The sequence below is a fragment of the Phaenicophaeus curvirostris genome, chromosome 3 (genome assembly GCF_032191515.1).
Source record: "Phaenicophaeus curvirostris isolate KB17595 chromosome 3, BPBGC_Pcur_1.0, whole genome shotgun sequence".
Lineage (NCBI taxonomy): Eukaryota > Metazoa > Chordata > Aves > Cuculiformes > Cuculidae > Phaenicophaeus > Phaenicophaeus curvirostris.
In genome coordinates, this window is record NC_091394.1 from 36250793 (window position 1) to 36278451 (window position 27659).

Genomic DNA, 27659 nt, shown 5'->3' on the forward strand with positions numbered 1-27659 from the left:
TACGAGCCAGCAATGTGCACTCGCAGCCCAGAAGGTCAACTGTATCCCGGGCTACAGCCAAAGAATCGTGGCCAGCAGATCGAGGGAGGGGATTCCGCCCCTCTGTTCCTCTCTTGTGAGAACTTATCTGCAGTATTGTGTCCAGTTCTGGAATCCTCAACAAAAGAAGGATATGGAGCTGTTGGAACGGGTCCAGAGGAGGGCAACAAGGTTGATCAGAGGGCTGGAGCACCTCCCATACGAGGACAGGCTGAGAGAGTTGGGGTTGTACAGCCTGGAGGAGAGAAGGCTCCGAGGTGATCTTATAGTGACCTCCCAGTACCTGAAGGGGCTACAAGAAGGCTAGAAAGGGACTTTTTACAAAGGTTTGTAGTGATAGGACTAGGCACAATGGGTATAAACTGGAGAGGGGCAGATTTAGAGTAGACATGAGGAGGAATTTGTTCACACAGAGGGTGGTGAGGCACTGGCACAGGTTGCCCAGGGAAGCTGTGGCTGCCCCATCCCTGGAGGTGTTCAAGGCCAGGTTGGATGGAGCCTAGAGCAGCCTGATATAGTGGGAGGTGTCCCTGCTCATGGCAGGGGGGTTGGAACTGGATGATCTTTAAGGTCTCTTCCAAACCAAACTGTTTTATGATTCTCACCACCCATCATCCTCAGCGCTGTCTCCCCCTCCGTGACCCTGCCAGAGAGGAACAGCAGCACCTCTCATTGACCCGTCTCAAAGTTACACCAGAGGTCTGAGCTTTTTGTCAGAACAGGCTGCACCCAGTGTGGAATTATATAGAGCAGTGATCCAGAAAGCACAGTGGTGCATGAGATCCACTGATGGTGCTCATTGATAAGAAAATAACTATTTCCCTTATCACAGAGGCCATGACTAATTGCAGCATGATACTGCGTGCACCACATCATGGGCTGTAATTGGTGTGCTTAGCATTTTGTTCCATCCACTATCGCATCTAGGGACATTTTATTTAGAATAATCTCTGGGAAGTCCAAAACCAAGATTTACTCTGCACAGGTTAACAAAGCACTCGATGCTGTAATTCCTGCCCCTCAAAGCAGATAAAAGGACCTAGATCTCACTGTTGGAAGCCAACACGCAAAAACTCAACCCATGCTGCCAAAGCCATGGGACATCACACTAATGGTGTGGTTTTATTTGTGGTTGGTGGTGACATTTTTTTTCAGATCTTTGAGATCTTGGCAGCCTTTAACCACACAATTGTAAGGACATGCAAGCACATGCAAGATAACCAGGTGATCAGGCCCAGTCAACACAGCTTCAGGAAAGGCAGGTCTTCCCAAACTAACCTGATTGCTTTCTATGACAAAGTGACTTGGCTACTGGATGAGGGAAAGGCTGTGGATGTGGTTGTCTTGGACTTCAGTAAAGCCTTTGACACAGTTTCTCACAGCATTCTGCTTCGGAAACTGTCAGTCTCTGGCCTGGACAGGCGCACACTCTCCTGGGTGGAAAACTGGTTGGATGGCCGGGCCCAGAGAGTGGTGGGAAATGGAGTTAACTCCAGCTGGAGGCTGGTCAGAAGTGGTGTTCCCCAGGGCTCAGTGCTGGGTCCAGCCCTGTTTGATGTCTTTATCAATGACCTGGGTGAAGGCATTGAGTGCACCCTTAGCAAGTTTGCAGATGACACTAAGCTGAGTGGAAGTGTGGATCTACTGGAGGGTCGGGAGGCTCTGCAAAGGGATCTGAACAGGCTGGACCGCTGGGATGAGTCCAATGGGATGAGGTTTAACAAGGCCAAATGCCGGGTCCTGCACTTGGGGCACAACAACCCTGTGCAGTGCTACAGACTAGGAGAAGTCTGGCTGGAAAGCTGCCTGGAGGAGAGGGACCTGGGGGTGTTGGTTGACAGCCGACTGAACATGAGCCAGCAGTGTGCCCAGGTGGCCAAGAAGGCCAATGGCATCTTGGATTGTATCAGAAACGGCGTGACCAGCAGGTCTAGGGAGGTTATTCTCCCTCTGTACCCACTGGTGAGACCGCTCCTCGAATCCTGTGTTCAGTTCTGGGCCCCTCACCACAAGAAGGATGTTGAGGCTCTGGAGCGAGTCCAGAGAAGAGCAATGGAGCTGGTGAGGCGGCTGGAGAACAAGTCTTACGAGGAGCGGCTGAGGGAGCTGGGGTTGTTTAGCCTGAAGAAGAGGAGGCTGAGGGGAGACCTTATTGCTTTCTACAGCTGCCTGAAAGGAGGTTGTAGAGAGGAGGGAGCTGGCCTGTTCTCCCAAGTGACAGGGAACAGGACAAGAGGAAATGGCCTCAAGCTGTTCCAGGGCAGATTCAGGTTTGACATTAGGAAAAAAATTTTTACGGAAGGGGTCATCAGTCAGTGGAACAGGCTTCCCAGGGAGGTGGTTGAGTCACCATCCCTGGAGGTGTTTAAGGGACGGGTAGATGAGGTGCTGTGGGGCATGGTTTAATGGTTGATAGGAATGATTGGACTCGATGATCCAGTGGGTCTTTTCCAACCTAGTGATTCTGTGATTCTGTGACTGGACAGCTACTTTTAATAGGAACTGAGTTTTCGGCTCACGGTCCCTTTCCAGGAGCAGAAAATTGTAAGCAAGATCATTGAACACCTGAGTTAGCAACATCATGACTTGGAAATACTAGAACCCGCCGTGACAGCTTCCTGAGTTGAGTGACCTATCTTCAAATGCACAGTGCTACCCGATTATTTTAATCTTGTCCAACACCTTTGAAATACCAAGGGGAAAACAAGCTGCTGTGGAATGGACAGGCTTTTGTAGAATCCGGTTCACCCAGGAGGGTTTTTGTTGAGTCAGTGCAACGCCTAGCAAATGTGTTTCTTGAAATAATTCTGTACAGCAGCAGGTGGCAGGCTGGTGCCATTTTTTGTCATTTTTGGCTTCTTCAGCTCAAATATCCCTTCTGTCGATAGGTGGCCCTTGTTCTGGATGAGAGATCTTTGGTGCTCTTGGGAGCTAACCGGTACCACAAGGTTCAAAAAAGAGCTACTGAAATTTAGTAAAATCTCTATCGTTTGTAACTACTCATTTTTGACTTTGTCAAGATGTATTCCATAGCTATAGTGGGGCTTTAAAAAAGGCTGAATCCAGAACGATTTATTTTAGCAGCAATTAATGGTACAGCAAATACTGAGATATTTTAAGCAGTTGTGCTACCAGACACTGTGCTACGGAGTTGCATTTTTTATTAGTAATTATGGCATTGCTAAACGTTCCGAATCAAAATGAGGGTCTCAAAGATTTAGCTGCAGAAAGACACAGCATAAAAAATAATACCTGCCCTGAAAAACAATAAAATTTACACAGTCGCCCAGTAAAGTTTCTAAACCCTACGTATGAAAAGTTTCTCAATCATCTTACTTATATACACAATTTTTCTTAATGGTACCTTTAAAAAGTTTCTAACATAGATAATAGGTTATAGTGGGATCCCAACCAAAGGCAGTGGTCACTAGGAAATTAATTAATGAATACAATTAAAGACTTTTCATAACATAAATGAAATTAAGAGCATAGGCTTAGCATAAAATGCTCATGACTATAGTGATTATTATGTGGTGACACATGCACAGTGACAAAACAATGGCTAACATAGTTTTTTAGAAAGAGAGCCCTACATGGAGTTAGACTTTCTTGTTTAGCAGCTGTATTCCTTTATAACTGTCCCTTTACATCCACCTGCATTGAAAATGGCTTAATGACTCTCCATGCCAGAAATCAATGTTGCAAAGCACACAGATAACTCATTACTTAAATATTTAATTTAAGAAATTTTACATTTTTGTAAACCAAATTATGATCTTATTTTCCTTTGCTTAGGGACAGAGAGTATCTTCATTCCTATCAATGGAATCTCTCTATTGCCATTGTAATGAAAGCATAATTTCATCATGAAGAACTGCAGGTGTCAATCAGCCAAGTGGATGGCCATGTTTATAAAAAAATTGATTGATTTACACATCATTAATTGACGATACCTTCCTAGGCATCTGTCCAAACCATGATAATCTAAACACTGAATTTTTTAAGCTGCAATAAAATCAGAAAAGGTAACATACGTAAAAGATAGAAGGAAACAGGTTTTGAATTGGCTTGGGATTATCTGAGATACCAGAGCCAAAATAATTAGTACCCTGCTAGCATACTGCATCTCTTGATTTTGTCTGTGACTTTGAGTATTACTGTGTTTGCATTTTGTAGTGATACATTCATATTGCACAAATCACTGGCATAAAAAGACACAGGAGATGGAAGCCAAGCAGTCATTGCTGATGTTTTTTATCACCAAATACAAACTGCATTGTGTCCATGGCTCTTCATGAAAAGCAATGCCTTTGCTATTAAAGCTGGAATAATTTTGTGGAAGTGGCATGCTGCTGAATATTATGGCTCTTTAAAATTGTTTTGGTCTCTCTCATATGAATGATCTGTCAGTGGAATCGCAGAGGATTATCAGAAGCACGCCTTGTTATGTGAATTTATCAAAAGAAGATGAAAATGCAAAGCAATGGAATGTCAATTTTATGCAGCAAGGAGGTCCATATTTGCATGGCATTATAACAAAAATATACAAATATATATACAAAAAATACGCACAGTTTCCAGGTGGGTTTCATTTGCTCTGAACAGACTGAACTGTGCTTTTTTTTAAAAAAAAAGATGCTTGCCAGATATTCACAGTGTATCAAAACCAGTATATACTTTCAGCCTGCTATGTCCCTTGTTCCTATTGCCATAGGAAATGATTGATGTCCAGGCAAGCAGTTACAAGTATGGTCACTTCAGCTTTCCTAAGATATCATCTCCTGTTTCTTCAGAAGCATGACTAGTTCCAGATGCTGAGTAGGGCTGTGTTAGTGGTAAGGACAATTTATTTATACATTCACATAACCTTTTAATTTTGGACATAAGCAGATCTAGAAAAGCTTGGGCTCATTTCCTGGCCAAAACAGCATCACTCTGCTGTTTACATTTTACCTGAGAAGAATGCAAATGTTGGAGCTATAAATGTTCACAGCTTAATCCCTTGTTGATGTGAGATAGCAAAAAAATAACACTCTAGGGTAATGAAAACATCATAAAACTGTTTGGCAGCAAAAGGGAATTCAGCCTTTCATTTTGGCATGGCAACGTAACAGGCAGGTCTGTCTCCAAGCAGACCAAACACTGTCTCTCTAATCATGAATACACATCCCCAAATGACAGCAAGGAAAAGGCACATGGCGCTGGAAAGAGCATAAGTATTGGTTGAACTTGGAAAGCTGGGTTCAAATGTGTCCTACTTTTCTGTTTTCCCATCCTGCTAGAAAATGAGAGCACTTCAGAGGTGACATGCTTTTGTCTGCAGACATATGCAGAAACTAAAAGACAACCATGAAGAAAATAATAAATTGCAGTTGCTTTCTCCAAATGTAAAGGAAATAGGATTTGTTTTATGATTATGTTAGTGGTTTTTTTAGGATAATGTCTTCTGGATTCTAGTTGTAAGTTGGATTTATTGCTGAGCCTCAGATGTCAGCTGTGTCTGCCCTAATTATTCTTCTTCCAACCTGATTAGTGGCTGTGCTAAGGATGAGAGTCATGATTTTGTCTGAAAAGGGGTTGTGAGTTTTTAAATAGTACCAGAAACATCCTTTGGGCTGTCAGTGCACATGGCATATTTGAGGCACTGTGCAATAATTAATAAATAGCACCAAATAATCTCATCTCAGTTTTGTTACTCTTTAATTGAGAAATGACAATGAGGTGACAATGAGACAAAGGTTGGTCAGTTTAGAGATGGTGGGAAAATTAAATGATACATCTTGAGAATCCTAATCAAGAGGTTTGGTGTATGGATGAGGTATAGTTATTATGATCACTATGTATGGTTAGAGAAGGAGCAAAAATTGTGGCAATATCCAGGTGTACACCACAAAATGAGAAAGCAAGTTGGAATTACAAATGAGGTTTAGTCATTGTTGTATTTATCCTTGTATCAGAGCCCCAAATGTGCCCAGAATCCAATTCAAGGCCACAGGCTGGATGTGGTAGTTAGATTCTGTATTCCTCACTCAACCAATTATTCTCAAAACTTTAGAACATGGGGACACTGCTCAGTGCAGTCTTACTGAAGGAGGAGTTGCAAAGGATTTTACTCCTCTTGAGTGTTGTGACCCCGGATGGAGATGGGGACAGTTTATTTCAGTCCCTAGACGTATTTGAACAAGATATTCTCTAAAACAAGCCTAGGGCTTCGAGGCATCATTTCAACAGGCCAGACTGCAGAAGCTGATCAGGCATTGCTCACCATTGCCACTTTCCTTCACCAGGACCTGTGCTGAGAATGGCACCAAGCTATCTGCTTGCCCATTTGACCATGGAAACAAGCTGATAGCTCTGACCTGCTCCCTAGGCTCAAACAAGGCAAGAACCTAGCACTGTGGCTTCACTGGAACCATCGATGTAAGAATGAAAGGATCAGATCAAACTAAAGCAACACAATAGACAGAGCACCTGTACCTCCAAAGCAATTTTTTCACTTAATCGCCTTCTTTTGGAAAAACTGCCTACCAATGGAGGAGGAGCCTTGTATGCTGGCAGGTTTTAGATCTTGGTGGAGCTTGAGAGGGCTTTGCGAGCACGGTAATTTAAAGGATTGATCAGAAACTAATTAATGACTCTAAATTGAATCAGTCATGGTTTGGAGACTTGTTTTAATATATGAAGATAATCTGTTAAGTTGGAATGCCAAACTGATACTTATTTTGTGATAAGACCAAGTAGTCTCCATCTCCCTTTTGACTGTGATTTTCTGGCAGCCTTTTAGGTTTGCATTCCCATAGTTACTAAATGTACTGTCAATGTCCTGCTTTCTGCTTGTTGTTGTACACAATAATGGAAAGCTGTAAAAACACAGACAATTTACTTTCTGAATCACACTAAGATGATTATCATTTGCCTCTCCAGGTAATGACTTGCAGTCATTACCATTGCAAACTTGCATGTGGGATCAGAGAGGAGTATCCTCTGAAGTGTTTTGGACCAGAAATTCTTGCCAAACTGAGCAGTGTGAATTATAGGGTGCAGACAAATACATTCTTCTAACATCCTTTCTTGAAACACACAACAGAAGTGCAGCTTTGTGCTGACTTGGACTTTTTCAGGCTGGTTGGTTATTTTAATGATGTTCTGGTCAGCACATAGATTTGGTGCTAATTTTATCAGCTTGGTTTTAAAATCAATGCATGGAAAATGCACCGTCTCTCTCCTCCTCCATAGATGGAATTGCACAAAATCTATTTGCTTAGATAAAGCTGTTGTTATTGGCATTGGTGCTGCTAGCACTTTTCAAAACAGATAAATTTGAACTTAGACTGTGCTACTAGCTTATTTGGTATTCACAAACCGCGGCAGCATATTAGGAGTTAATTATATATGACTAATTATATTAATTATAATGAATGAGAATTATACTAGGTTTAAGAAATATTTAAATAGAACTTGAAGTTAAAGCAGCAGGATTGATATCTCTCTCTCATGGACTTGCTCTGCATGGCTTTGGGCAGCATGGTTTGCTCTTCTGTTTCCAGTTTTCCATAAAACAAGGTAAAGGCAATAGTTCAGACCTCCCTTGTAAAGCCAATGAGATCCCATTATAAACACAAATTTCACTGTGTGTGTGTATATATATATATTAAAATCACAGCATGTAATTTCAAATCTGCCAGCACCACAGTTTTAAAATCCTTTTTTAATGCTAAATAGTTCAGACCGCTTAGTCCTTAAAAGGAGAAAGGTCCTACCAAAAATTGCCTTTTTAAAAAAAAAATTTAGAGGATACAAAAATTATTTTAAATTATTGTTATTTGTAAAAGCATTTACAAGTAAGCTGAAATTCTATAAGACCCAAGCTTGTCAGTGATCTTGCATAAAAATTTTCTATCATCTTAGACATTTGGAGGCCACTCTGATGGTGGCACCTGGAGTGATGGGTTCAGCCATTGGGAGAGAGTATGTCTAATAATCCAAGAAGGAAATTCAGAGAAAAGAGAAATTCATTAGTGAGGGATTTCACCAACTTCACCTCTGCCTCCAACTTGCCAGCTGCAAAATGAGAATAAGGAACAACAGCTTATTCTGTGGGGATTTTTTAATCTTTATAAGGCACTTTGTAAGCATCAAGCAATACAGACAGGTTGCCAGATAGGGGTGGATAGCTGTGAGCTTTGCCAGTTCATTAAGTGACTCAGTCCCTCCTTCTCTACAGAGGCCCTGTACTTGCTATAGGCCTAAAAAAGAGGAATTATTCCCGGCTAGCAAGGTCCTTGGCCAAAAGGGGAGGGCATCCCCCAGAAAGTTGTTTCTGCTCTCATGGAACTGCAAAGAAAAGGCAGAGGAAAGTGAATGGGAAAATAGCCCATTTTAACCACAAATGTTGTGCTGGAAGAGCTCAGCATAGTTTATACCTGAATTTCCTTGCACTGGGACAGAGATAAACTCGTTTTTTAACATGCTGGTTTTGTAATACCAACATCATTCCATCCTTCCAGTCCTCAACTCTCAGCTACATCCACAGCAGCAGATGAAGCACCCTTGTCACAGCACTAAGGTCGGTTGGCACAGAATAGGCACGGCCCTATTATTAATGTCATAACCTCCAAAAGAGGGTGATTACAAGCAGCTTGCTTAGTGGGAATAGTCTGTGCTGTATGCTAACTTCCTAACTGTGCCACAGGAAGGATATAGAAGAATATAAGTTGATCTCAGCCAAAAACCATGCTTGGGATGCTTCTGACTGCTTAACAGGATAGAGAGTCAGTTGTCAGAGCCCAGAAAAGTTGTCTTGTGCATCTGTTTCTTATCCCAGTTCTGACTTTTGCTCTCTTTCTAATTACCTCCCTTCTTGAGCTGGAAAGCTTGTCACAGTTAGGAGTGTAAAGGCTTCTTTTCATGACAGAAAGTTCCAGAAGGCGTAACAACTAGCATCACTGAAAAGAAGTGTTAAAAAAATAAAATCTAGCAATTTAGAGGCAGCAGTGGGGGGAAAAAAGCCACTAAGGAAACTTCATTACATCAAATGTCAAGCACCATTTCCAAATGTCTGTTAAATGCAGGATTGAACTTTTTCAGGTTTGGCTGAAACGCCATATAAAACAAGTGAGGAAAACGGTTGCATTCAGAAGCTGTTGTCATTGCCCGGATGGGAGATGATAATTATGGCACAAGCCTTCAGTCTGCAAGATGTGATTAACTGCGAAAGGCAGAGTTATTAAAGCAGATTGGAGCAGACCCTGAAAGGCTTCTATAAGAACCTGTATATACATCACTTCCATGTCTGGAGGAGGGAGCCTCCAGTTTCTGAAGAAATATTTGCTTATATATTTATCCTTTTGCATGGAAATACAGAACTTAAAATTGTTTCCCCCTACCCATTCCTTTTTTTCTTTTGGTCCTGTTTGTTATTCTGCAGTTACTCTACTGACTCTTTGATCTGATGAAAAATGCATATTTCTAGCAGTCAGCAGACCTGGTTTCTATTTACATTCTGCTATTAATGTGATCTAGCATAAATTGCTGTCGACAATGACTCAGATCAGGGAACCGATCTGCCTGAAAACTAATCTAGTAAAAAAAATCTCACCTTGTTTGTTTTTGGCTAAATCCGTGATCACATTAACCAGGTGGCTGCACACTGGGATTTTTGCTCCCCAGTGCCAGTACTTGGGGAAATTGGGAACAGGCAGCTGGGGACAAGAGCAAGGGCTTGTCGACAGCCCTGCCTGGTCCCTGTGCGACTGCTTAGGAGCTACCATTATGCATTTTAAAGTAAAGATGAGTTGCACACCAAGGTTTGTGGTGCTATATTCTCTAGTTGGAGCACTCCAACTAGAGTGGAAAAATATTTTACCAAAGGTAAGGTATGCAGAGGATTAGTATTAGCTGGTACTAAACTAGTGCTGTGGGACAGGTGACATATCTGGTGACTCCAAGGGGTGCCTGCTGGGAATGGCTGATGGAAATTTCCTCTTTCCATGTTGAACATGAGGGCAGCAGCAGCAACCAGCACAGGCATGTGGGCTTGAGCAGGCTGAGCAAGAGGCACCTGGGTGCTGCTAGGCTGCATTGGCCATTCCCCCAGCCTCCAGCGCCGGGGAAGGATGCTCTAGGAAAAGCTGAGCTCTCTCACCCCAATTTGAGCTGTTCTGTAGTATTACATGGGGTAAAAAGGCCTGTTGTTCTGCGCATCACGTATGTCCACGCTGAAATGTCAGTTTTCCACTGGCACTGCAGTGACACAAGGAGCAGCTTTCCACCGTTTGACAGGAATCAGCAACAAAGGCATTAAGTGCATCTTCTCCTTGGCACAGCAGCACTTTTTAGTAACCCCCACCCCAGCAAACTTTTCATTCCCGAAGAGAACAATGCAATGCATTTAACATTCTTCTGATTAATATCTATGACTACGAGCCACCCATTGTTTCTACCGCATAACTGCTAATGAATAGGGACTCCAGAAAATGGCAGAACAAGCCAGGGGAGCTGTGGAAGCCTTGTTTCTTCAAAAATTATGGGAAATGGCAAGAGGTTTTCCCCCTCACAAACATTTTTGTGGTTTGTTTTAAAATCAGAACTTTTACTTGGGTTCATAAATCTACACTTAAGTGCCTCACTATGCTGACCCACGTTTGAAAATGTTTACCTTAGCATTTATATAGCCTCATTAGCGCGGAATGTTTATACTCGCTCTTGTAGTTGCACTTACCTATACAGTTACATACTGTGTGCTCTAACTGCATACTAATAATCCCACTGTATCTCTGACACTCCTTCACAGTAATTGCTCCCGTAGGTGCTGTTTTCCAAAGATTTTTACGTTTTAACTTCTGAAATTGAAGTAGGCTTTGTTTTACTATGAAGTTGATGGGAAAGGATATACCATAGTATTTGGTCCTGTTTTATTTCAGTGCCTAATTGATTAGTTGGAGACAGTGATCTGGAAACCTCAGCAAGGTTACACTACATTTGCTTGTGAGGGCAAAGCTAACGTTAAAACACAATTCCTGAAGACCTGGGCACTGATTCTTCTGTGCCTTGTGCTTTTCTCCTCTTCAGCCTAAGAAAATAAGGTGTATTAAAACAGATTAAAATGTATTTTATGTGTATATAAGAATTGGTACATCTTTAAAGTGCGACAGCTGCCAAGTAGTAGAAATTGCTAACATACTGAATTTCTGGGATGAAGTAAATTCTATACACACTCTGTAAATTTTTATGTATATGAAAACTATACAGTTCACAAGATCATGTGATCTGAGGCAAGTGTGCATTGTAAGTAACAATGATTTCCCATCCCTTCACAGATCTATGCCTCAGATCTGCTGTACTTTCGTAGCGCATAGGAAATAAGTGAGCACTGGCACGTGCAGAATCCAACATCTTTCCATGTGCTCTGCTGCAAAACAGAAAAAGCGACTTAGGAAAAGTTCTGTCATTTTTACAAACCAATTATAGAGGCAACAGGGCAGCCTGGAATTTCCCACTGATTCATATTATTTTCTACTTCGTACTCAAGCAAGGTTTTCTCCAGCAACAGAGGGGCTGGGATAACAAGCTCCTAACTAGCGTGATGAGACACCCATGTAACAAGGGAGAAAAGGAGCACCAGGTTAAGCAGAAAGACTTGATAGCTCCATGGCAGGTAGGAGCAATGACTGGGTCCTGGGGATATCACTGGAGATTGCTCAGGACAGGGAAGGCAAAGGCATCCCATGACACCAGTGGAGACGTAGAAGGAGGATCTCCAGGCTGTCCTGAAGAAAGGAGGAGAGAAAGGATGCAGGAGAAAGGATCTCCAGTCTGTGCTCAGCTTGGGTGTCCAATTCCCCTGTTTTGCTATGCCACTGGATATGCTTGCACCCTTTGGCAATAAAAACATCTGTCTGCTCAGGACATGTCACTTCAGCAGGTTAGTTCAGTCCTTGTCATAACATTAAACCTTCATAGAGCTAAGCGTGAAACCGTTCTCTTTCTCTCCCTCCACCATAGTCATGTGTTGTCCCCCCGGCCAAGCACAAAGCCTTGTATTTTACTCTGATGTGTTGAACTTAAAAAGCTGGCCAGAAACCAGGCAAAGGTGATAGTCACTTCTGTCCCCCACCAATACAAAAGTGGGGAAAAACAACGGACAGCTGAGATCACATCCTTTTACATCTTTATTTGCCAGTTAAGATCCTTTTATTCCATCAATGCAAATATGCAGAACAGCAGGAAACCATGTTTTAAGCAGCACATACCAGTTGGCTGAGAATAAACTAACTACATTCCCCAAGCAATGTAAAAGTAACAATGCACATCATCTTCCAAAAGAAGAAACAAACAGAGATTGCAGCTGAGAGGCACAGCAGGCAGCTTCCGTACAAAGTAGTTTGGCTATTTAAAATGCTAGAACCAGCCCTTGCCCATTTGTCCAAACCCACCCCCACCCCCAAAGTCCTACTATAATTTAACCACTTTTTTTCTATCTACATAATATATAAAATATAAACTCTGTTTACTTATAACACTTACTTTTCTCGATAAATAGCTCTTTAAAATATCTACTGTACATATGTCCATGCGTTGACATTATATATATATAGCATTTATATATATGTATGTATGTATGAAAAACAATAAATATATACTTAATATTGACACAACATCAAACTGAACATATTCTCATTTTCAAAATCAAATAAAAAAAAGCCAGTATAGAGAGAAACCCCAAGTGTCGCCTATGAAGCACAGAACAGCAGGGAGCTTTGATTCCTGCCCTGGCTGGGCATTCAGTATGCCATGTACTTGAGCAGTTGCAGTGTTAATATATTCTCTATTGAATCTGTGTTAGAAGTTACTTCAAGTTGTAGGTTAGTCACCATGTATGTCATGTGTAACACAGACTGAGCATGAGCTCAGTGGCGAATAAGGGAGACTCGCTCATGGATTGCAATGGAATGAGAAACAGAAAGGGGAGGGAAGCGAGTCTAACAGCTGGTAAAAAGAAAAGGAAGTAATGGACAGCACGTGGCTGGAAGGTCATAAATAACCATGGTAAACAAGTTAATGGAGTTAAATGCTTTTAAAGACGATGGCTTGCACTGCTGCAAAAAGAATCTTGATTATCTGTAGCTAACTCCATGTAATGAACCGGTTTTCCCACTGCCACAAGAGGACACAAATTAAACCATGATGGCCAAATTCAGATGCTAGAAATGGGGTCACTGCATGACACTGTGAGGCTGCAGGTTCAGAACCAAACCTGCCCAAGGGCAGCTGAATTCACTGTACATTCTTAATGGACGTTCACTGAACCTAATGATGGGATTTTCTTAAAGTATCAACTTAAAAAACCCCAAACCAACCAAATAAAAAAAACCACCAAAACCTCACACCTGAATCCCAGTTGATTTCACAAATGCCAAAAAGATGGATTTTTTTAAACTTTTCATTTCAAACCAGCATTCTTTAAAAATGGAACTTAATCCCAAAAGAAAAAAAAGTAAACGACCTTCTACAAATATGTTTTGTGTTCAGTTTTGGATTGAATATAGTCGTTCTGTTTATTCATTTTTCTGAAAATGCTGAATAAAAGCTACTTCAGTTTGACCTAAGCTGATGCCCTTCATTCCCCAACCCCAAGGTTTTGATTTGGCAGCTTTGGAAAAGTCACTACTTGCCTGGGCTCTGGCTTCAGTAAGTCATGAGGTTATGACATCAGTTCATGAATGCAGCATTATATACAGTCCCATCTACTTAAAATTTCTTGTTGTCACATGTAAATGAAATTGGGCAGTTATTGTTAAGGGGAAATTATCTTTATTGGACAGACTTCATCCAGCAGTTGAAGAGAGAAGAAATTTTAAAGCAGATAAGACTGCCAATTATTATTCAGTCATACTTCATCTCTAAAATTTACAAACTTTGCTCCCCACAAGTAACAACTTTAACAACAACAACAACAACAAGAAACGGCTGTCCTGAACAATCCTGCCCTTTCACAACTAGTCCTAGATACCCAGAGAGCACTGGAGAGGTCAAACAGTCCAGTGTTGAGTTTCATATGTACTTTAGGGTACATCACTGAGCCACTGGAACATCACACCAGCCCTGAGCATCTGCACAAAGCCAAAAGTCTGCTTGGTGGTTTTAAACCCTTGTAAATACAGAATTTAACAGTGAATAGACTTGATAATTTGCAATATTTTATATTGAAGGCCATAGATAAAAGTCAAATATAAAAATTCCCAGCAACAAGAAATTGTCATCAGTAATTTCTGAATCTCTGTGAAGACAGCATCAAGATACTATGTTTATCTTTACCCATTAAATAAAAAATGCTTTTTTTTAATAGAAAAATGAGTAATTTTAAATTTTCCAGGTCTTTTCCACATTTGTATGGACACAGAAGTAAGCAAGGTAAGAGGGAAATTGAATTGCCCCTGCACTGGGGCCACACGCAGTAGAAAAGCCTCCTTTTTCAAATGGCTGATCTTCCAGGACAGCTGTTCGCTTGTACAGTCACAGATTCAAAAGCTATCCAAAAGAAGGAAACACTAAGTACAAAGTGAAGAGTGCCTCTGATTGCCCTATTCTGGCTGGGCAGGAATTTCTCATGCTTTCAGCCAAAGCAAAGGATGAACTCCACAGCAGCCCATCCTGAGCCTAAACTTGCCTATGCATGCCCCGATTCTCTGCCATATTGGCTGCATGGGTAAGGACGTATCATCCCTACTTGGTATTTTCTAACTACACAGCTAAAGTACTACTAATTTAAAACATGCATGATATTTGATATAGGAAACCCCGAGCTCCTGCAGAGTTGTTATGCCTCCATCTAGGACCCGGCTGCATTTGAGGATGTGCCCCTTCTTGGGCTCCCAAATACAGAGGTGAAGCACAGTGCTGCTGTCACCCTCGGGAGGTGCAGACCTCACCCTCCACCTGACCAGGATGTTCTCCCCGTTGGTGCAGACACACAGGTACCAGACTGCAAGCACATCTCCCTGTCACTCCCTGCGGCAGTCACCACGGCACAGAAGGATTTCAGCTGTGCTTTGCTGTCACACAGTGTAGGGCTGCCCTACCTCTGGTGTGGATCCCAATGCAATTCACACAAAAAATAAGCCATCGCCTCTCAGCTGACCCCCACAGTGTTGAAACAGACCCCTGCAGAGCAGCACAACAGTTCCCCGGGGCTCTCCCCTTTGGCTCTTTCTGTATTTGGCAACAGACCACAATGTTCAGTATCCTGTGCATACAGGTTGATGGCAGAGGAAAGAGTCTCTCAACAGCAGCCCTGGGAAAATGGAATAATTTCTTACCTAGGGTATGAATGAGCTCATTTGGAGGCTACTGTAAATTCCAGCAGTAGCCACAGTTTGGCTAGCAGGCCCGCACCAATTCTAGCAGCATTCATCTCAAACCTTGTGGCACAGCGTTGGAGAACAGCATTAAAAGTGCAATTTCAAATATATGTTTCCTGGTGTGGTACCACTTTTGAGTTCAATCAAGTACGTCTCTGCTATATGCCAATCAAATTTTGAGACCTAGCATGAACTTCAGAGGCTCCTGAGGGCAATTCAGTTTCTACTTTATGAAAAGAGCAGAGGGCTTGACTCTGCTAAGAAAGATCCCAGACTGTGAAGTAACAATTGATCAAAATAATAATACACATTCTATAAGTAAACCAATTCTTCCTCTCAGCCAGATGGAAGTTCAGTATCTTTACACTTGACACTACTGCGCCTTCACCTCCTGGAGAATGGAAAAACTGTCATACAATCCTGAACACATGCGGTTACTGCCGCCATCCCAGTTAGGTACCAACTTTCACCTAACTTTAGCACGGGATTTCCGTTGCCATCAAAAGAGGAGGTCCCACCCTGCCCCTGCTCACTCTGCCTGCCTCTCTGCAACCAGCACTGCGGTCACACAATGAGTTGTACAGGATTCAACCTATTTGCAAGCCAGTACTAATACTAGCATCAGACAGCTATGTAACCAAAGCATTAGATTTTCTTTCTGCTCAGCAGCACTACCTGCATCAATAAGCCTGCAGAGAGGACGGATCATGCCTGTCACCTAAACCTTTGGATCCCAGACAGAAAGTTAAGCTCAGTAGTACTATCCCTAGACACTGTGTCTCGTCTGGGGACTTATCACTGCAGGGGTAAAGAATGGGATGCCAGCATATCTTCTTCCAGCTGGCATCACAAAACCCAGAAAGACACAGAAAAAAAAGTAAACACAGACAGGGAAAAACTGTCAACGTTTGTGAAACAAAAAGGAGGTGCAAAGACATGAGTGATTCCAGCACAACGGCCAAACCACTAAGAAGCAAGACTCACAAATGTTTTGGTCCAGCTTTGGATGACGTTTCACTAGCCATGGTTAATTATGCACTGGGCTTGCATTCATGGCTTGAACTAGCTACTATTTTTGATAAATGGCTTTTACTTTACTACATGAAAACTCTCTTGATCCCCTTGGGGTTAATTCCATTTTTCAAGGGAGAGAGAGGGATGATTTCTTGATCAAATTCTCTCTTCTGTATATCTCTGTATATTTTTCAGGGCAGCAACTGGATAGCATGGTGCACCACAACAATCCTACTGGGAAATTCCTATTGGCACAGATATTACCTCTGAAATTCTCAGAGAAATCCATGTTTTGAAAAAACATCCAAACTTGTCAAGGGCTGCTTCCAAGAAGGAACGATGAAAGCCTGCCTGAGGTCTTAGCAGAAGCGGTCAGCCCCAGAGACAGATGCTAGAACTGGCGAACAACATGGATAGAAACAATTCTCCTTTTGGGTGTGGTTTTGCAGTATTACATTATCCCTTCATCAGTCACACTATTACACTTTGGGAAATATTTCATGAAAGGTCACACATATGCTCTTCAAAAATTAAGCACATTAGCAATTTTGGTGTGGAAGTCTAGTTCCATAACTTTAGCCACCTAGAAATTTAGAAGTGAGGATTCTCTGCAAAAGAGGAGGACAGGAATTTCCAATGGAGACCTCCTTGTATATTAAACTTCGGATGAACCGGATCAGCCTTTGGAGAGCTCTGTCTGTATTGACCACTGTGTCCTCGCACAGCTGATCAGGACAAGATATCTGACCTTCAGCTGGCTAAAGTCAGATGAGAGAAACCACACTGTTGATACTCTCCTGTTCAAAAACATGAAGCTCTAAAACTGGCCATAGGAAAGGCAGGAGCATACAGCCATCAGACTGTCATTTGTAGGAGAAGCCTCTACAGAAGTCCTTAGCGCTCCTAAAAATAGCAAAATTGTAAGTGCTTTAAAGAAAAAAAAAAATCTAAACTATTCCGATAGATCCCTCTCTAACGTAAAATGTCAACACTAATATGATAGCCTTGAGAAAAAGGGTCATATTTTCTCTTTTGACTGCCTGCTCATCCAAATATTCTCCTCTTTCCCCCAGTCAAAATTAACAAAAAAAACTGAAAAGGTTTATCTCAAGTTTAATATAATTTAATGCTGTATGCTTGAGTTTTAATTCTTTCCTATGTGAGGACGTACCGCTGTAAACTCATAAGCACTGGAGCCGCTTTACACAGAAAAGCATCCCTGTTTACAAGGATAATTCATGTGCCTTTCAGCATATTCTTTCAAGAACATATTCTCAGAAGAATATATTATTTCAAGGCTGCAATCTAAAATATTAAAAAGAAGAACAGCACAAACTTATCAAAAGTTTGTCTGCCCCTGCACTGATGACAGGGAATGACTGCTACAGTACCAGAAGCTGGCCAGTCTAAGGAGGTGAAGAGGTGGGAGCAGCGTAACTATTTCCCTGGAAACGGAGGGGAAATTTTCTCATCTTTTTTGTTTTTCACTTGCAATCACCATTTGGTGGAGGAGAAAATTCTGGGTTGAGCTATATGAATGTGCGCATCTCTCAAGCGTGAGTTCACAAAGGTTTAAAAGAACACCACCTGCCAAAGCATCATACATTACCAGCTTGGATTTCTACTGTTTTCCATCTAAAATCAATATGCATGATGGATTCACTCAGAAGTCAGACCCATACTGAGGAAATTGTGTGTAAACCTTCATAAGACTAGCCTGAGTTCAGCTGTATAATAAAACCCACTATCACTACTGTGTCATGCCACTTGCCCTCCATGAAGGTTTTACACAAGCCACTTTAATTAGCAAATCTGTGCAGTTAATACTGAAGCTTACTGGGAGCTCCCAGAAGACCCTCCTCCCCCAGTACCGGGGCATATAAACTGTGGTCGAGGACTGCTTTGTTTTAAAAGCCACTATTTTTTTGACTTAACTTTGCTTTAAAGGAAAAAACAAAACAAAAACCAACCAGCTAAACCAACACAGAGAAGCTCCTAACAAGCTATAGGAAAAGTGAGCTGCCAAGAATTTCCATATCACAAAACACTTTCACACCAAGTCCTATTGTTCTGTGTGTTGGTTAGAGGTGTAGTACTAGAGCGCGGTGGTGTCAGCTGTCATGGTAGGAACCATTCATGTCAGACAGTACAGAAATTTTAATGACATGACAGTACCTTCACAGCCCTCTGGTAGGTAAGGAAAATCTAAAAGGATCTTCCCAACATTTCACAGTAAACACAATTGGATAATCTAAAGCACCTGCAAGCAGGAGACGAGTCCATAATATATCTTTCCCATCAGCCAGCTAATACTGTTATTAAAACAGTTAATTAACATCAGCTCTTAAGTCTCCTCTCTGTTTTGGGCATTCCTAAGGACCTTATCACTTCGGCATTTAGCCACCAACAGATTTAGTTGATTCAAACACTGTATTTCCTTCTCCTGCACCCTCAGCTGTTTTTAAGATGCCCACGCCCTTCACAGAGTCTGAATTACCATTTCCTTCAAGAGCTGCCTGGTTCCTATTCTTTTCTAGGAGCTATGGGGAGCTAGCAGTACAGAGACATCCTGCTCTTCCGCATGGCTTCGCTGATTAAGTATGCCGGGCTCAGTTCTGGCTCCTCAGTCATGATTGAAATGTTCTGCCACTCCCCCAACTGGTTTGACTTTTTAATGGTGTCCACCACACACAGGGCATACAGACAGTCATCAAAAGTGGCAGCCATTGTAAGAGGCCTCCCGTCCCAGGTCCTCCTGTCATCCTGGTCCTCAAATGCCTGCCGGACAGCTTGAACCATCTTAATGGTGCCCCGGAGGTAGGGGGATGGGATGTCACTGAAGGCCTTCTCTGGAAGTAAGGAGTTGCTGACTGGTGTGGAGTCCTTTAGCAGAAGCTCCCGCTGAGGAGAGCTGTTGCTCTGTCCGTAGAGATCAGTGCCTATTACAATCAGTCGTCCTGCTGAACCCACCACAATAATGTCTTGTTTGAACTCCCCCGGGACGTTGAAGTTGAGCGTCACTGTGCAGCACACGCCGCCTTCCAAGACCATCTGAAACGTACAGAAGTCATCGCTGGTGATCTGCCGTATCCCCTTGATGTGGTCTGTCTGCTTCACAAAGGTCTTGAGCAACCCATGCACTTTTACAGCCTTCTGGCTGGTCAGAAAGGTCAGGAGGTCAATGATGTAGGTGCCAACTGAATGCAAGCCCCCGCCTCCCATCAAATCATCACAGCTCCAGTTGTACTTCTTGCCTAGCAGGCTTCCGCTGTGAACCTGCACCTCACACACCAGCAGCTCCCCTACGTAACCCTCCTGGATCAGCTGTTTCATCTTCACAAAAGCAGGCAGGAAGCGCAAAACGTTCCCCATGACGCTCATGAGCTTTGGGTAATAGTGGGCTGCGGTCATCATCCTAAAGGCATCCAGGGGAGTCGCCGTTCGGTCACAGATAACATTTTTTCCAATGCCTGCAAAACAGTTTTAAAAGAATCATCAATAAAAACACATTGATACAGGAAGCTGAGAGCCTCAAAGCTATTCCTAAAGATTAAGCCAATAAGAAAGATCCTGGAAAGAAAAAAACATTTCAATATGGTGTTAAAGGCACAGAGATCCACTTTGTCACATTTCCAAAATGCATCTAAGAGTTTCTTGAGCACCGCAGTGAAAATGTATCCCTTTTTATTTTCAAAATGTAATCACGCCTAAAAATAGCACAAAGGTGATGGCTTGGACAGATAAGCAAATAAGTTCATCTCACAGACGTCTCTTCTGTGATAACCTGCCTCTGTATAGGTTTCCGAGAGCTGAATCTGAGCTTCTGATTCAAATCCCTGAAGCATATGGGTAACATGACTGCATCTAGACAGCAACTTCACGTGGGTACACTGGGCTTGTTTTCTTAGTGGTGTTGTCCCTTCACCCTTCCTGTTCAGACTGTGTAAGAGGCTCTGACTGGAGAGAGAGAGAAGTACTGGGCTTATTACTTGACTTAAAATGTAGAAATTCCTTCTCACTCAAAATGCCACACTATTCAACAATAGCACTCATATTTTTGGAAGCAGCTCTGCTGAAATGTCAACAGCGCATCCACAGTGCCAGGGGAGAGCCACGATTGCTCTAAAACAGGTCAGACGTAGCTGTGACAATCTTTCCCCTCATGGAATTGCCCATATGGGCACACTGTTTACTGAAGCTTGCACGACAGTCCTGTTTTATCTGGCCATCAAGGTGTGCAACCGAATGCAGTGCAGACTGACATGCCTGAGTAATGGCTTTAGTATTGATTTCTCCGCATCAAATAGTTTCATTCTCTACCCATACAACATAGTCTCCAGTTTCCCTTTTAGCTGCATACAAAGATTTTTTTAAGCTATATGAGCAATATCAGGTGAGCTATGCAACACCTTATAGCACTAAAAACAATCTTTGCCTTTAAAGTCTTGGGCTATAGCTGGGCCTGGCATTTATAAGAGCTGAATTTGGATCCTGTGTGCTGGAGTCCAGATGAATACATCTGGTTACTCACTAAATCACTTTGTGTTTTGATTCCTTTTCCCTTCAGATAGGTAAGAAATCCTTTTTTCTTTAAAGAGCTGTTGCAAGGATAAAATGTTACATGTTTTGGAGCTGTTTGGATGAAGTCATACAAATACAGACAGATGGCAGGGATCTGTCTGAGCCCACTTACATGAATATTTAACAGCCTGACTATAAGAAAAAGGGGGTCACAGTCCAAACATTCAATAACCAGCTTATCCACACTGCCTGTTCCCAGTGTTTGTGGCTATTCGAGTAGCTGAAACTGGAGGGAGGGCTGTCACAACTGAAGTGGCAGTCACATTCAGTTAACAGCCAAGAGGGGAAAGATCTTTCTTCAACTTGCTTCTATTTACCTTCCACTTAATCAGGTAAGTAGAGACGTACTCACTTTCCTCTTACATTAGGCAAGAATCCTCTATTCAGTGGCCATGGTTTTCCTTTCTCACTTTTCTCTCTCTTCATTACAGACTGCTACCAGTGACTGAGCTGACATTTTCAACCTTACAACACTTCTTTTCCTACACCTGAATAATTTTTTTCTGCATGTTTGATATTGGAGAAAGCTTTCATCCACCTGCCCTATATTCCTCTAACTGGTAGCTCCAGCTACACCACTTGATACAGATCACTAATATAACAGTCCTTGACTTACACGGACTCTTGGCAGAGAGATTTTAGTCTGTCAAATTAGTTATCAAAATAAAGGAAACCTTAGACAAAACTCACCCATAGTCAAATCTTCCTGAAATAGTAATTTTCCCCCAAAGAACCCATACGTTCTACGTCATCATCTGACCTATTCACCACTGATCCACAAGCATCATTTTCTGCTCCAGTTCAGCCTGCATCATTCTGCCTCACAAACGCCTGTCGCATTTTATCTGGGGTGTGTGCAGGCACTAATCTCTCAAGATATGCAGCTCTACACATATGCTCGTGAGGAAAAGGGTCTGCTTTCAGGAGCAATTGCAGCCTGGAGACTATCTTTTCGCTGTGTGTTCAGTGCTGTGAACAGTGTGTGGGGGTCAATCCTTCACTGTGCGGGACAGGGAACATTCGGAACTGTCACAACCTGAATACCAAATGATAATTATAAATATGAAAGAGAAGCCTTTGGGTTTTTACATCACTTACATTCCAGAAAGCATGCCATTTGGATCAATGTAAGAAAGGCACGCATGCAGAGAAAAAGGATGTGTCCTAAATATTTGTATCGAGAAAGAGAAAAGGTAAAACCTTATACTTACTCCTTCCACCATTTCAACCTTTTCAGAAAGGTTGAAACCTTTTAATTACAGCAAATACAAACCAGAAATATTTTGAGAGCCTTCCCATCTCTGTGCATATGCTGATAATACATGCTATGCTCTCATCCCTGTCAGGGATTTAAACAGATTTTTGCTTGGTGCCCAGAAAGCTTTTATACTCTCTTAAAGCTCCTGCAGTTTCTTTCAGCATGACAGTGCTCGGCACTTGAGTCTGTGCACACGACAGATCTTTGTCTTCCCTGCAGCTGCAAATCTGCAAACAGCCACATTAGCTTTCGTGAAGCAGGGAGAGAACATGAAAGGTTTGCTTAATTTAATTTACAGAAATACTCTGTTGTGTTTATGCCACTAGAATAAGAAACAGGCGAATCAAAACACCATAGCATTCTGGTCTCTTCCCTCTGCTCCCTTCTCAAAAGGAGAGGGGGAAAAGGCACCTTCCCTTTAAGCCACTCTCTAAGGCAAGGATAAGCAGAGCAGAGGGCAGTGTGCAAGAAAAACCTCCTTTCCCAACACTGACAGCATCGTGAAAATGCATGTTCTTGACTGCAGATGCTGCAGGAGGAAACCAACCCTCTGTGGGAACCAACCCTCTTCTTCTGGCCTGGGGTTGGAGTCTAATCATGTCTACTTTCAAACAAAACTCTCTAAAAAGCATAAACTATTAACACATGTCATTCTATCAGTGTGTTTTGCTGTTTCACACATATAATCATAGAATTATAGAATGGTTTGGGTTGGAAGGGACCTTAAAGATCATCTAATTCCAACCCCCCAGCCATAAGCAGGGACACATCCCACTAGATCAGGCTGCTCAAAGCCCCATCTAATCTGGCCTTGAACACCTCAAGGGATGGGGCAGCCACAGCTTCCCTGGGCAACCTGTGCCAGTGTCTCACCACTCTCATGGTGAAGAAATTCCTCCTTATGTCTAGTCTAAATCTGCCCCTCTCCAGTTTATACCCATTGTCCCTCGTCCTATCACTACAAGTCTTTGTAAAAAGTCCCTCCCCAGCTTCCCAGTACTGGAAGGTAGCTATAAGGTCTCCTTGGAGCCTTCTCTTCTCCAGGCTAAACAAGCCCAGCTCTCTCAGCCTGTCCTCATATGGGAGGTGCTCCAGCCCTCTGATCATTTTTGTAGCCCTCCTCTGGATCCGTTCCAACTGCTCCATATCTTTCTTATGTTGAGGATTCCTGAACTGGACACAATATTCCAGATGAGGTCTCACAAGAAAGAATAGAGAATCACCTCCCTTGACCTGCTGGCCACGCTTCTTTTGACGCAGCCCAACATCTTTGAAAACCATACCACAGCAGTAGGCAAAAAAATAATTAATTAATTACATCAAAGCAGCAGAGTGCAATGAAGAAAAAATGAAGAAGAAAAATAATTTATATACATGTCATTCTTTTTGAGGGTTCCACACAGCCTTCGCCCCAGCCTCTCTGCTTGGTTATGCACCCATGAGATAGACCAGATCCCTTGGCCAATGACTTAGGTATAACTCACTCATGCAGTCCTTACAAATGTGAAAAGACACAAGTCCAGAAATGATGCCAGAGAATTTGGCTTCTAGGTTTGGTTGCTAAAGACTAAAAGATTGCAACACCTGACCACTGCTTATTTCCTCTTTAAAATGAACCAAAGTTTCCAGAGCAGGTCCACATCACAAAACCACTACTAACACTAGTGTGTTCTCACTTCTCTGTGTCTCACAGAGAAGGTTAAAGGGTGAATGGTCCATCTTGACTATCCTCCAAGACAAACCTCAACAACTTAGATACCATCTGGATTTATTTTAAGAAACTTATTTAAGAACACTGATCTTCCTTGAAGAAGTATTTGTCTAATCAACTCTCCAGAAGCTGCTGAGCAAACAGAAAAAAGTTGTCTATGTTGCTACCATTTGTTTGAGTGAAGATTTCTCTAGCAACTTGTGCTGGAAAGTCAAATTGTAACGATGGTCTAATGGCCTATCACCCACCTCACAGTAATTATTTTTGTCAGGAAGCTATGTGATTTATTTAAAAACCTCAGTCTTCATTCTAGAAAAGGAAGCCCTGTGATGTGGAGATAATTTTGGAAGCTAAACAGCCCAGAAACGAGTGGTGAGTAGATGCAGTCCAGGGTAGTAGCATTTAATCTTTTTTTCCATGTACATATGGGGGAAGAGTAAAGAGCTAGTAGAAGATTTTGAAATGCCTGGAGTCTGCAGTTCTTCATTTTACAGAGGGTTTCAGCTACTTGGCTACCAGCAGCCCAAGTTTCTTTGTCTCTGTAATGTCCCTGGGCTGCACATCCTAACAACAACCAAAACTCCTAGGCCCTCAGTACAGGGAGAGCAAAGCAGCTGTTTACAAGCACAGGCTTCATGAATTCTGAAACCTGCAATGTCAGCTTTTTTCCCATCTGCTCTGATAATTTCAAATAAGGACAGAAACATTTTCACAGAAAAAAACCCCATATCCGTCATTGAACCGGAGCAAGACTCGTTCTCTATCTATTTGGCTCAGGACATGAGACTCCAATAAGATATTTGCTCCTCCTCCTATTCACAAAAAAATAAAAAAGGCTCTATTTGGAGTCTGGGCATACTATCAAAACCTCCACTGGCACCAGAAAATTCATTAGCCAGCAGCCACTACCTACTGCTCTTGGTCAGGAGGAAGGTGAGAGGAAGGACAAAACAAGGTTTTGCTGCACAAAGCTAAATTAGTCAGAAAAAAAAGGACATTTCTAAAGCAAAAGAGGAACGGTCAACATTGAAGGAATAGTCTGAGAGTTTGAGCGCATACAGGAGGGTTGGAAGACTGTGCTTACCAGGTTATTTCAAGTGGATGATATTAAATATTTATATCAGATTACAGTATCTTCTTTACTTCTACTTTTTTTAAAATATTGGCTGATACAAAATTACATTCGAAATGGTGGCAATCCACATTAACATTAATAGGGTTACAATAAACATAAGCAAATTTTCCTTCTCTGATTTTGACCATTGCAGCTCCTGTTGTAACTCTTTGTATCCTATGCAGAACCAGAAGGGAAATCATCTTTGGCACTCAGTTCTGTTCACAGCTTGTAAGACATGTTGCAACAAAATGTGCTGTATTATTAGTATACATATTATCAGTTGTAATGACATCACGGTATCCATCCTAATGCAGTTTGACACGGTTTGCAAATAAAAAATTGTATAATCTAACACATGAATGAGGAGCATCTCATTCACAGTTTTCCAGCGTTGTAGCACCGAAAAAATAAACTGAGATATTGAGCACTTTTATAAATAAAGATGTACAGATACTCTTATAAATATACTAATGTCAACAAACAAAAAGAAACAAGTTTAGTTAAAAGGCTATACTTTGCTGCAAATCACTCATTTTGGCGACACTGACAAAAGACCTTACCTTAGGAATGTCAAAAAACACAGTCAAAACAAACGGCTTACATCCAAAATCATTAACTCTCATTTAAATTGCTGATTTACAGCACTTTGCTTTTCTGCACAGATGTACACACATTAGCAATCCTGTGGTTTTGCACAGAAACCATCTCAGAAACTACATTAGGCACCAGGAGCTCGCACGTGGTTCCTACAGCTAAATTGATGTTTGATATAAGCAGAGTATCAGTAGAACTGTGTATTTTGCACACCCTCATCCTAGACAGAGATCAGTTTGAGATAGTAATCATATTAGCAGACAGTATTACTCAAACCCCATGAGATATTCAGAAAAAGCCTTTCTACTTCTCTGGATTCTGTTTCATACCTATATGCAAAACCATGCAGAATCAGGTTTTCCCTCAGTAATAATGACTTCAGAAATCCTCAACTCTATCTGAACCATTCCCTTCTATCCCTTTCTTCATAATTTGCAAAAGATACAATATCTGGAGGCTGTAATTTAGCCAGGACCTCAAAAAAAATCTGTTATCTACACTGACAGACAGTAATGCTAGAAGACTCTGAACAAAAACAGAGGTTGGTAATGAAAAGTTCTCTTCCTTCTAAACTCATCACTCCTTAAGAAACCCAGAAGAAAATACAAGTGATCTGAGCTCTAACTGCACTGAACTGTTGACTGCGGGGAAGATCCGCAGAGCTAAAAGCAGATTTTTGTGAAACAGCAAAAACCTCTGCTTTTGCTGTTTCAAAGATGTTTTTAAGATAACCTCACAGTCATGGTCCCTTTTGGAGCTGGAACAAACTGGCTTGGTATTATTCTCTAACAGATGTACCCAGAAGAGACACACAACACTGAGAATGCCTCTCAGAAATTCTATGCAGCTACGGAATTTGAAGGCAGTAGCTCATACAGCCATTGTTCATTTATTCTGAGTTTTGATAGCTGGGATGGCTCTTCAGCCTCTCGGAGATAGGGCAAATGTATAGTCAGTTTAGCCTGCTACACACATGATAAGCCATCAATCCTCAGCACTAGAGATAATTTTCTGAACTCCTCTTCAATCAGTGCCGTATTTCTTGGTAAGCCATACCCCTTAATTCCCACTCCTTCTCTGCTTAGCTACTGGTGATGGTTATAAGGATACTTCAGCCCCTTGCTTTTAGCAGCAGGTAATGCCCCAGCCTAAAAGGGTCTCCTTCAGTCCAAGATTTGTATGAGCCCTACTAACATCTTTTCTACAGAAAAAAATAACAATGGAGGTGAAAGAAATAGATTTCAGAGAAAACAACTGCCCTTCCGTACCCAGAGAATGAACAGGAGGGAGGGTTGATCAAGAATTAAAATGGTGATATGTGTGCGAGTTAAACTATTGCCCAATATGAACATCAGGACAGAGAAAAATAATATTGGGATGGACTATTCCATGGAGCTGATGATATTTTCTGATGCACTACATGTAGAGATGTATGCATCGCATATTGCAATGGTGATGAAAAGCTTTTCAATCCCTCAGAAAAGTCTAAATAAATATGGATGTACACATTTCCATCAGGAGGAGCGGAAAACCACATAGAAGGCTGCTCTGCTTTGGGAAATGAGGAGCAAATTTCTGGGACATCTCATAAGAACAATCACTCAGGTGAGTAGAAAACCTTTTCACATAAGATGAGGATATTTTATTAGTATATAGAGGTGTCTCTGCTATTATTAGATGATGATGCTGTCGATAATGCAATAAAGTGCTAATTATAGTAACAATAAGAACAATGGTTGTATTTATCGTATTCAGTGTGTGATCTGTCACTCAATTCCTTGAGTGGCATGAAAAACACATTTATTTCAATCTACTGATGGCAAGACAATATTTCTTTGAGGGAACCTTATTTAACAAAACTTTTGACAAGGAGATAAATCTGGATGATGAATGCCTAACAAGATTGGCATTAGTCACAGCTCTAACATTAGCTGAAACAATCTTCATTTGTCACAGATATGTACAGCTATTGCAAAAAAATCAAGT

At 41.8% G+C, this 27659-nt stretch overlaps 1 protein-coding gene across 2 annotated transcripts in view; it reads right to left on the reverse strand.

Annotated features, from left to right (window-relative positions):
* Window positions 1–12186: 12186 nt before the first annotated feature.
* The window catches only part of GFOD1 (Gfo/Idh/MocA-like oxidoreductase domain containing 1), a 72572-nt gene continuing 57099 nt past the window's right edge, over window positions 12187–27659 (reverse strand). The window contains exons 2-3 of one of the 2 annotated variants that reach the window (XR_011337161.1): window positions 15766–19882; window positions 12187–15733 (exon numbers count right to left, since the gene is read on the reverse strand). Coding sequence is in view for 1 of the 2 variants with exons in the window: in XM_069853624.1 (XP_069709725.1) it covers window positions 18963–19882 (920 nt within the window). In the remaining variant the exon portion in view is untranslated. Of the gene's footprint in view, window positions 19883–27659 lie in introns of both variants that reach the window. The other variant, XM_069853624.1, reaches the window with a different exon arrangement.